The sequence below is a fragment of the Meles meles genome, chromosome 3 (assembly GCF_922984935.1).
Source record: "Meles meles chromosome 3, mMelMel3.1 paternal haplotype, whole genome shotgun sequence".
NCBI classification, from domain to species: domain Eukaryota; kingdom Metazoa; phylum Chordata; class Mammalia; order Carnivora; family Mustelidae; genus Meles; species Meles meles.
The window spans coordinates 80,964,002-80,976,175 of record NC_060068.1 but is presented as its reverse complement, the minus strand read 5'-3'; the positions used below and the strand labels follow the sequence as shown (position 1 = coordinate 80,976,175).

At 39.1% G+C, this 12,174-nt stretch overlaps 1 protein-coding gene across 1 annotated transcript in view; it reads left to right on the top strand.

Moving 5' to 3' along the window:
* Positions 1-12,174, top strand: part of IQGAP2 (IQ motif containing GTPase activating protein 2) — a 281,580-nt gene that overhangs the window by 178,579 nt on the left and 90,827 nt on the right. The window contains exon 12 of the mRNA XM_045999265.1: positions 2,445-2,569. Within this exon, the coding sequence (XP_045855221.1) occupies positions 2,445-2,569 (125 nt within the window). The remainder of the gene's footprint in view (positions 1-2,444; positions 2,570-12,174) is intronic.

Below are 12,174 nucleotides of genomic sequence, written 5' to 3'. Positions count from 1 at the left end.
GGAGTGATTTTGCAGCCTGGATTCTTGTTAACCGCTAGGGGGCGATGTCTGCACAGATCGTGACAAAAGCTCTTTTCAGATAATTGATTCCAGCCAAACTGCTTAAATAGATGTTGGATCATTCTCTTGGACCATACACAGTTGTACAAGAAAATTTAAAAGACTTTAGATTTTTTTAAAATGCTTGACCATTTGTCTGTATAGAGAATGGCCCCAAAGTAGTAGGACAGAGAATTTTCTGGTTTGGTTTTCTTGGAGAAACCACTATGCTTGTTCAACTTAAATGTGGCCACCTGATAAATCTAACTCTTGGGTCCGTTCCCAAGGTATTTATTTCTACCTTTACTATTTCTAATGGCACCGTTGTCTTCCCCAGGCTTAGAAACCTCAAGTTCCACTCGTTTTCCTCTGCCAGGCAGAGGAAACAGCCTGATCATTACTCCCCATCGGCAGCCAGTCTGTGTGTGTAACATCTCTGCCAAATGTTGCTGTTTCCCAGCTACCAACTAACTGGACTTGTCACCTTTGCTTCTGTGATAACTTCCCAATTGGTCCTCCTGTGTCTTTAATGTCCTCCTTCATTCTCACCTAACTGGGCTTGGCTGCTGCCCCTCAGTGCTTGAGTGGAAGAGAGAGCTGGTAAGCTCATCACTTCCTTATGAAGTTCACAGCCCAGTGGGGCTCTCACGGGACGTCTTGGTGAGGTAATTGTCACGACTGTCCCCCAGATTGCACATCCTGGCCACTACCCTCTAAATAACTGCCTTCTTTCAGATCACTAATGTTGGTTACCAAAATTCCTTCCTATCCGTCCCCCAATTTGCAAATAACCCATCAAGGAAATGATCTCACACCTGATTTGAGAATCACTTTCTTCCAAGTGGAAAACCACAGATACAACATCAGAGTTCAAGTATTCTATATGGGAAACTTGAAAAAATTGTTCATTTTAATCACATTTTTGAAGTCTGACCTAAGCACCTTCTGGGTCAGCTGAATGACCAGTACCAACATGAGATTTCAGGGTCCCCTTTGGTTCTTGGACTGACACCTGATGGACTGACATTGTCGGGTTTTTAACCCAGTTTCTGGAAGCCCAAGTTCTCGGGCTTATAAATTTTGGTAAGGTGAAAATCTCAAATGTGACTGTTAGCCACTTTCAGGCCTGAATTTGATGATGCGTTATTCAGCCACAGATAAAAGATCATCACTACCACTTTCTATTTTGAATGTTTTTTCTCTCTCAAGCTACCCCCTATGGACGGCACCCGAGTGCTACCATAAAGCATGTAGAATTTGGAGAAAATCGGTCACAACCAGGAAGGTTTAAACTTCCTGTGGTGTTACTTTTTCTAACCCCTGCTGTTAGCAATCCAAAGGTGCTATTCAGAAGTCCAAGTGCATAGTGAAGAAGTATATGGAGGATGGGCCTTTATTTCCCTGATGTAATGCAAAAGCAAACTAAACTACTGAATTTCTCTGCTTGGGGCTAGAACAGCTCATGTTCATTTATGTTTGTAACATTGGTTCTGTGATTTTTTAAATGGGGAAAAATGACTCTTAAGAAACGGGTTTCTTAGTACCATATCAAGATGGGTTATTTTTTTCCCTAAAACTTCCCCAAACAAGACAAGTAATTGAAGTGATTGACCAAACCCTCTTTACCAGAGGGTTGTGCATAGTGAGGAGGGTGAAGGGTGAGAAATGAGGGCCAAGAATGCCATAGCAGTGAGCGGACACAGAGGGAGGTTTTTGAGTAGCTGCTGTGAAGCCTTAGGAGAAACGGAGAGGTGAGGACGGACTTGACAGTATTCTCATTCACCTCCCATACTACGTCTTCAAGAAAACATACACTGAAGATATATGTTACTCAGCAAGGTTTCTGGATTTGTATTTTATTTGATTCCTCACTAGACCTCAAGGTAACCCAGCTGGGTTAAGCTTACCGGGTAAAGGACTCTGAAGTTCAGATTTTGGAAGGAACAAGAAAATTAATAAAAGGAACCCTTGATTCAAAGGTTGAGAATCATGGTGGTTCTAAATTTTACCACGAAAAGTTATCTGAAGCCTGAGCGGAGCAAAAACATGCAAAGGGATGGAAAATGAGAAACTGAGTTAGGGGTTGGGTGTGATTTCAGAGAGTTGAGAACTAAGGGTTGTTTTTTTGTTTGTTTGTTTGTTTTTCTTTTTGCTTGAGTTAGATATGAGTTGGATTTTGAGGCCCTTTCATTAAACAACATTTGTTCATAAAGTGTCTTTATGAAAAAACACCATTAATACAAGGGAGCTTGCCATGTGTTCACAAAGCTGCACAAGACAATTGTGTGTGTCTTTCTGCTCTTAATCGCGTAACATCTACTTTTGGCCACCTGCCAAATTCAAGATGCGTGAGATGAACAAAGAATGAATGTCGCTGATGAAAATGATTGTTTTCTCTTCCACAGTTACACAAATGCACTACTCACTTTTAAACTGGAAGCCTTATCCCAAGGACAAGATAACTTAAGCTGGAATGAAATTCAGAATTGTATTGATATGGTTAATATGGAAATTCAAGAAGAAAATGACCGTAAGTATAGAACACGTCCCTTCTCTTAGTATAATGAGAGAATAAGGTGTCTGGACAACTTAGTTCCCTAAATAAGGGCTGCAAATTTTTGCTCATGGAACTTATGAGAGCCCACTCCCCTGATAGGCAAGTATATATTTATATATAAATTTTATGCCTGTAATACCACACCAATGTATTACATACATTACAAAACATAGATAAAAAGACATAAAAGGATAGAATAAAAATGCATAAATAGAAGTCCTCATGTTTTCTTATTTATTCATACTTCAGAGATGGATACTGTAGAAAACTCAGACTTTTAAGCACTCAACTTTGACCTTTCATTTGGGCTTTCTAACCTTTGCTTTAGGATCACAAATCATGAGGATTCACCATGTATCTAGAAATTAGGAGCTACCTGCATGAAAGTGGACAATCCCAGGAGGGTATGTCCTGAAACATGCTTTCTTTTTTTTTTCTTTTTTTAAATATTTTATTTATTTATTTGACAGGGAGAGATCACAAGTAGATAGAGAGGCAGGCAGAGAGAGAGAGAGGGAAGCAGGCTTCCTGCCGAGCAGAGAGCCCGATGCGGGACTCGATCCCAGGACCCTGAGATCATGACCTGAGCCGAAGGCAGCGGCTTAACCCACTGAGCCACCCAGGTGCCCTGAAACATGCTTTCTTGAATGTCAACTTGCCTCCTTCTCATTTGCCTCTTGTTTGCAAAAACAGAATGAAGAAGGGGGGAGGGGGCCTATATAACTCAGCAATCCGTTTATAGTTTTCTGTAGCTTTTCTGTAGCACCAACTACCAAATTCAAGTGTCGAGCAGTCTTTCCCATCATAAAAACAAACCAGCACCGTCATCTTTGGCTTTGTCTGAGCCGTTCTATTCATCGGCAACATTTGGATTAAGATGGCTGATGGCAGTGACCTCCCCTCCGTCCTCCAGCTTTGACCTGTTTTTCTAACTTGTCCTAAGTTTGCTCAAAGAGTAGGCAGATACTTCTCTCACAAGCTTGGGCTGTTCCAGTGTGTTTTGGTGAGGTCTCAGGTATGGTCTTTGAAGGCAGAGTCTAACTTCGGGCTAGTAAAATCACTCTTGAAATAAAACATATGACTTTGTTACTTGGTTGCACTTGCATAACTTTCTTTGCTTTCTTGACCGTTTCCTGTGAGCCCTGTGCCCAACACCAAGGCAGGGCTGCTGGTGGTGTTGGTGGTGGTGCTGGTGTTAAACACCAAAGTCCTAATAGTAACAGGTGTTCAGATGTGCTGCCCTGACCTCCAGTTCACAGATGTGCCACTGTTGTACCGATCCCTGGACAGTTTCTTCACTGTGTCCTTTTTAGGTTGTTTAAATCTCCAGTTCCTCTTCTCTGACCACACAGTTCATTGCTGCCTCTCATTGTCTTTGGACGAAGCCATCACAGGAATCCCTGTGATCAGATGCTTTACGCACAGCCCCCTTAACTCTTCTCTGGCACATTGCCTTGGCAGCTGGTAGTTCTTGCCAGATGTTAGTCAAGAGGGAAGCACTAATTTGAGCAGATGTTCACTATTATCTGGTGTGGGGGGCCTGTTACAAGGCTCAGGCCCCCAACCCCCAACCCCTGCTCTCCTGCCCTGCTACTTGACCCCTAGCTGCACACTCTTGAGTTGCCTGTACCGGTGGTTCGGGTGCTGTGGCTAATGCGACTCAAGGGTAGGACTCCTCTGTTTGGGTAAGCAAAACAAAGAATTGGTCCGGTCTTGCTTTTCTCACTTTTCCCTAGTGCTTTCAGGCAATATTCTGTCCAGGTCTGCTTTAGTGATTTCTATATGTTCTGCTGATACAACAGAGTTGTGTTCGTTCTCAGTGCTAAACGGTTGTATTTTATTCTTATTCTCCCCCCCCCTTTAAGATTTATTTGAGAGAGCAAGACTGCGAGCGGGGGAAGGGTAGAGGGAGAAGGAGAATCTTAGGCAGACTCCCCGCTGAGCATGGAGCCCCACAGGGAGCTCAATTTCATAACCCAGGAGCTGAAACCAAGAGTCAGACGCTTAACCAGCCAAGCCACTGAGGCTCCCCTTGACTCTCCTTAACGTTGATTAAAAAGCTGGGTGAAGGATGCCATTTTTTCCCAGACTATCAAATAGAGTCTTTACTTTTTTTCAGGAAAAGCAAAACAAGTAGTATTTGTATAATTAAAAAAAAAAAAGAATTTTTTTGGTAGATGGATATTATTTCTAAGCAAAAATATCTTTGTATTGATAAAGGATTTATCTCTCTAAGCAGCTGTACTTCTGATATTTTCCATGGCTGTTATCACATGACCACTATCCTATTCCTTCTGATGATCATGCTATGAAGGGCAGTTATTTTAGAGACTTCCTTGTCATATTTCCTTTCTAGAATTTGTAGAATTCAGTGCAGAGTATTTAATAGCTCTGTGCTTTTGTTCGTTTAGTTATGCCAAAATGAGGCATTTCCAAAGTTCTTGACGTATTGGGTTTGATATCCTATGTTTAGGTAATTTCTTTAAAAGCTAAGTGAAATAATATGCCATTATGAACTGGCATGAATTGCACAATAGAGTAATTAAATCATCTGAAAAAGCTAAGGATTTTTCATGGACATCTTGAAAGTGCATTACCCTTCCCACCTCACCCCGCCACATACTTCAAGGTCTAATCTTGTGTCTGAATTGTGATGTGGATAAGTATGCAACTAATGGGACATGATGAATGTGGAAGGAGAGTTTAATGGAGAAGCTGCGAAATACATTTCCTCAGACTTAGATGCTCCGTCAATTTCTTACTGGAAAGTTCACTTTTCCCCATAGAACCATAGAGGAGCTTCATTTTAACTACATAGTGTAGACAAGGTAGTTTTCTTTCTTTGAATTTTTACTTTTTTAATTTGGTAGGTACCCATCTTTGTAGGTTACCTCATCTGGTGTCTCAAAATTGCAATCTGTAAGAGAATGCTGGCTCTTTCCTTTGACTAAAACATTATAGTCTTGTATGATGGTTTTAAAAAGTAGATCATACCTCTGTATGCTGCCTACAAAAGACTCACTTTAGACCTAAAGACACCTGCACTTTTGAGGACATGGAAAACCATTTATCATGCTAATGGACATCAAAATAAGGCTGGGGTTGCAATTCTTATATCAGACAAACTAGATTTTAAACCAAAACTGTAACAAGAGATGAAGAAGGGCACTGTGTCATAATAAAGGTTTCTATCCAACAAGAAGATCTAACAATTATAAATATTTATGCCCCCAGCATGGGAGCACCTGGATATATAAGTCAATGACAAACATAAAGAAACCCATTGATAATAATACAATAATAGTATGGGGCTTTAACATCCCATTTATAGCAATGGACAGATTGTCTAAGCAGGGAAACAATGGCTTTGAGTGACACACTGGACCATATGGATTTAACAGATATATTCAGAATATTTAATCCTAAACCAGCAGAATACACCTTTTTTGAGTGCACGTGGAACATTCTCCAGAACAAATCACATAGTGGGTCACAAATCAGGCCTCAACAAATACAAAAAAATTGATACCATACCATGCTTATTTTCTGACCACAATGCTATGAAACTTAAAGTTGACCACAAGAAAAAAATTTGAAGTCCACAGATACATAGAGGTTAAAGAACCTCCTACTAAAGAATGAATGGATTTACCAAGAAATTAAAGAAGAATTTTTAAAAATACATGGAAGAAATGAAAATGAAAACACAACAGTCCAAAACTTTTGTGATGCAGCAAAAACGGTCTGAAGAGGGAAATAGATAGCAATACAGGCCTACCTCAAGAAGCAAGAAAAATCTCAGATACACAACCTAATCTGACACCTAAAGGACCTGGAAAAAGAGAAGCAAATAAAGCCTAAAACCAGCAGAAGAAGGGGAATAATGAAGAGCAGGAGTAAATGATATAGAAACAAACAAAAAAACAGGACAGGTCAATGAAACTAGGAGCTAGTTCTTTGAAAGAATTAATAAAATTGATAACCGCCAAGCCAGACTTAACAAAAAGAAAAGAAAAAGGACCCAAATGAATCATGAGAAAGGAAAGATCACAACCAACATCACAGAAATACAATTATAAAAGAATATTATGAAAAATGGTATGCCAACAAATTGGGCAATCGGAAGAAATGGATAAGTTCCTAGAAACATCTAAACTACTAAAACTGAAACTAAGAGAAGTAGAAAATTGGGACAAACCCATAACCAGCAAAGAAATTGAATCAGTAATCAAAAAAATCTCCCAACAGGGGACCTAGCTGGCTCAGTTGGTTATACATTTGCCTCTTGATTTCAACTCAGGTCATGAACTCAGGGTCCTGGGATTGAGCCCCTCCTTCGGTTTCACACTGGGCAAGGAGACTGCTTGGGATTCTCTCTCTCCCTTCCCAGCCCTCTGCCTTGCCCCACTTGCACACTGTCTCTCAAAACAAAAACAAAGACATGAAAAACTCAAACAAAAGTCCAGGGCCAGACAGCTTCCCATGGAAATGTCCTACCAAACATTTAAAGAGTTAATACATATTTTTCTCAAACTGTTCCAAAAAAATAGAAATGGAAGGGAAATTTCCAAACTCTTCCTACAAAGTCTCATTATCTTGATTCCAAAACCAAAGACCCCACTAAAAAGGAGAGGTACAGACCAATATCCCTGATGCAAAATTTCTTAACAAAATACTAACAAATCAAACCCAATAGTACATAAAAATAATTATTCACCACAATCAAGTGGGATTTACTCCTGGGTTGCAGGGGTGACTCAGTATTCACAAATCAAACAACGGATACACCACATTAATAAAAGAAAGGGTGAGTACCATATGATCCTCTCAACAGATGCAGAAAAAAGCATTTAACAATTACAGCGTCCTTTCATGATTAAAATTCTTCACAGGGTAGGGTTAAAGGGAATGTACCTCAATATCGTAAAAACCATATGTGAAACACCCACAGCTGATATCAGTGAGTAGAGTCTCAGGATACAAAATCATTGTACAGAAATCTGTTACATTTCTATACACCAATAATGAAGCAGCAGAAAGACACATCAAGGAATCAATTCCTTTTTTTTTTTTGTCTTCATCATCCCTTCCATGCATTTCTGCCTTTTTTTCCCCCATTTTATTTATTTTTTCAGCGTAACAGTATTCATTCTTTTTGCACAACACCCAGTGCTCCATGCAAAACGTGCCCTCCCCATTACCCACCACCTGTTCCCCCAACCTCCCACCCCTGACCCTTCAAAACCCTCAGGTTGTTTTTCAGAGTCCATAGTCTCTTATGGTTCGCCTCCCCTTCCAAATTTTTTGGAATCAATTCCTTTTAAAATTGCCCCTAAAACTATAAGATACTCAGAAGCAAATCTAATCAAAGAAGTAAAAGATCTGTACTCTAAAAATTATAGAACAGTTATGAAAGAGATTGAAGATGACACCAAAAACAGAAAAAAATTCCATGCTCATGGAGTAGAAGAACAAATAGTGTTAAAATGTCTGTACTACCGAAAGCAGACTACACACTTAATGCAATTCTTATCAAAATACCACCAGCATTTTTCACAAATCTAACACAATTCTAAAATTTGTATGGAACCACAAAAGACCCCAAATAGCCAAAGCAATCTTGAAAAAGAAAAGAAAAGCTGGAAGCATCACATTTCTGGACTTCAAGTTTACAAAGCTGTAATCATCAAGATAGCATGGTACTGGCACAAAAACAGACATATTGATCAATGGAACAGAATAGAAAACCATGGATCCAATGTGGTCAGCTAATCTTTAATAAGGCAGGAAAGAATATCCAGTGGAATAAGGATCGTCTCTTCAACAAATGGTGTTGGGAAAAATGGACAGCAACATGTAGAAGAATGAAACTGGACCACTTTCTTACACCATACACAAAAATAAATTCAAAATGGAGGAAAACCAAATTTGAGACAATTTGAGGCAGGTAACCATTAAAATCCTAGAGGAGAACATAGTCAACAACCTCTTTGACATCAGCCATAGCAACTTTTTACTAGACACGTCTCCAGAGGCAAGAGAAACAAAAGCAAAAATGAATTCTTGGGACCTCATCAAGATAAAAAGCTCCTGCACAATGAGGGAAACAATCGACAAAACTAAAAGCCAATGTACGAAATGGGAAAAGATATTTGCAAATGACATGTCTGACAAAGGGTTAGTATCCAAAATCTATAAAGAACTTAAGAAGCTCAACACCCAAAAAACAAAAAATCCAATCAAGAAATGGGCGGAAGACATGAATAGACATTTTTCCAAAGAAGACATACAAATGGCCAACAGACACATGAAAAGATGGTCACCCTCACTCATCATCAGGGAAATGCAAATCAAAACTACAATGAGCTACCACCTCACACCTGTCAGAATGGCTAAAATTAACACAGGAAACAATAAATGTTGATGAGGATGCAGAGAAAGGGGACTGTTGGTGGGAATGCAGGCTGGTATAGCCACTCTGGAAAACAGTATGGAACTTCCTCAGAAAGTTTAAAAATCGAAACACTTAATGACCCAGCAATTACACTATTAGGTATTCATCCAAAGGATACAAAAATACTGATTCAAAGGGGCATATGCACCCTGATGTTTATAACAACATTATCAGCAATAGCCAAATAATAGAAAGAGCCCAAATGTCTATTGCCTGATGAATAAAGAGGATGTGATATATATGTATGTGTGTATACATATACATATAACATATATATTATATACATATAACAATGGAATATTACTCAACCATCAGAAAAAATGAAGTCTTGCCATTTGCCACCATCTGGATGGAACTAGAGTGTATTATGCTAGTGAAATAAGACAGAGAAAGACAGATTCCATATAATTTCACTCATACGTGGAATTTAAGAAACAAAACAGATGAACATATGGAAAAGGGGTAAAGGAAAAGGAAAACAAACCATAAGAAACTGGGTTTTTAAAGAAATTTTATTTTATTTATTTTTTATTATTAACATGTATTATTTGTTTCAGGGGTGCAGGTCTGTGACTCATCAGTCTTACACAATACACAGTGCTCACCACAACACATGTCTTCTAGTGTCCGTCAACTGGCCAGCCCATCCCTCCTACTGCGCTCTACTCCAGCAACTCTCAGTTCCATAAGAGACTTCTAAAAAATATTTTATTTACTCATTTGAGACAGATATATATATGTAGATAAACAGATAGAGCGAGTGAGCGAGCAGGAGCAGTGGGGAGAGGCAAAGGGAGAAGCAGACCCTCCCTGCTGAGCAGGGAGCCTCACATGGGACTGGATCCCAGGACCTGGAGATCATGACCTGAGCTGAAGGTAGATGCGTCACCATCTGATACTCCCAAGTGTCCCACCATAAGAAACTCTTAATCATAGAGAGCAAACTGGGGATTGATGGAGGGAGGTGGGGGCATGGATTAAATGTGTGATGGGTATTAAGGAGGGCACTTGTTATGATGAGCAGTGGGTGTTATGTGTAAGTGATGAATCACTAAATTCTACTCCTGAAACCAGTATCACACTCTATGGTTAACTGAAGTTTAAATAAAAACTTGAAAGACTTAAAAAAAGAAAAATTAGTTGGAGAACAAATAAAGAGCTCCGTTCCGGATGTGGTGTTGATGTGGGAAACATCTTATGTAAGCAACAGACATTCTAATTCCTCTGTTCTACTTCTTGTATCTTGTGTTTTGATTTTGGTCACAGTAATTGGGTATCTTTTTTCTAAAAGCCATCTTTTATTTACTTTTTTTATGCAGATGGCTTAGCAAATTCCTAGGGATATAGTTAGTGCTTAATGAATGTTTAATATTGTTCTCAAAAATAAACATCTTTTCCTCTCAAAAAACTAAATAAAGAAGTGGGTCCTGGACTGAGGCTCAGCAGCGGGATTTTCCCTTTTCTTATAAACAGGAAGTGATGCAGATGTGCCCAGGGGGCTTCTGGGTAGGTCTTTCAGCCCCTATGAGGTCATTTACTATGACCTCAATGGCTTGTATTCTTAGAAACATAACAAACAAAAACTTAAACAAGTGATTTCAATCAAGTCAGCTGGAATGCACTCATTCCCAGGTGATCGGCCATTAGGAACATACATTCTCTTTCTCAGACGTAATTTTGTTAAGATCACTTTTAGATGGGGTGTTTAACAGTATTTAGAACAGTCTGTCGAAGGGACTTGGTGTCCAGAGAATGACATGAAGTAATCTATGTTCTCTGGGTATAACTCCTACAGGATAAAATGATACCTTGTATGTGGGTAATACTTACTTTCCTGAGTTCTTCCAGTATTTTTAAGATCATGTAACCTTCATATTAGAGAAGTGTTTCTGCTTTTTCTTTAAATACATTTAAGTGTTATAATCTGGAATAATTTCTGGGCATTTTAAATTGTCCCTTTCCTTCTACAGATAAATCTTTTCATTCTCAGCAATGTGTGGGTCATCATCCATCCGGGAGATATTTAGCTAAATATTTAACTTAATTTGAGCATCAGGATAAAGATAGTTCTTAAAAATTACATTACTTACTCTACTGTAAAGAGTGTTTCTGTGTTTGAAAAATAGCTAACAAAATGACAGTTTAGCTTTAAGAATGTTTCTTTTGTAAACCCCACTTGTTAATGTTTCATTTCTTTACTAGTTCTTATCTATCAGCACTAACCTGGAAGGCAAAAGCCCCCTGCGAGTGTGTATGTGTGTGCATAGAGAGGTGACCCTTGAACAATATGGGTTTGAATTGCACAGGTCCACTTAAACGTGGATTTTTTTTTTAATCAGCACATTATTATAAGTGTATTTTGTCGTGTGATTTTCATTTCTCTAGCTTATTGTCAGAGTACAGTATGTAATACATAAAAACATACAAGATACTTGTTAGTTGGTTATGTTATCGGTGAGGCTTCTAGTCAGTAGTAGCTACCACATTCATATATCATAAAATTGACCCATTTGTTGTGTTTCTGTGGTGACTTCTATCTAAGAAGCTGTATTACCATCACCACTATAAATTCAGAACATCTTCATCTCTCTAAATCGATCCGTGGTGCCCATTAACAGTCACTCCCCTTCCCCTCTCCTCTCATCCCTAGCAAGCACTAGTCTGCTTTGTTTCTGTGCATTTTCCTATTATGGACATTTTGTACAAGTAGAATAATGGAATGTGTGTCCTTTCATTTCTGGCTCCTTAGCATTATGTTTTCAGTGTTTCCATGTTGAGTCACATATCCATATACTTCATGTTCTTTTCTAGATTAGGTGATATGCCATTCTGTGGATAGACATTTTGTTAATCAGTTCATTAGTTGATGGATATGTAGGTTGTTTCCACTTTTTAGCTGTTAAAAGTATTTCTGCAAACATTGATATATAATTTTTGTGTGAACATACAGTTTCAGTTCCCTTGAATGTATATGCCTAGGGGGGGAGACTTGCTGGATCGGATGGTGATTCTGTGTTTAATATTTAGGAACTGCCGGGGCGCCTGGGTGACTCAGTGGTTTAAGCCGCTGCCTTCGGCTCAGGTCATGATCTCAGGGTCCTGGGATCGAGTCCCGCATCAGGCT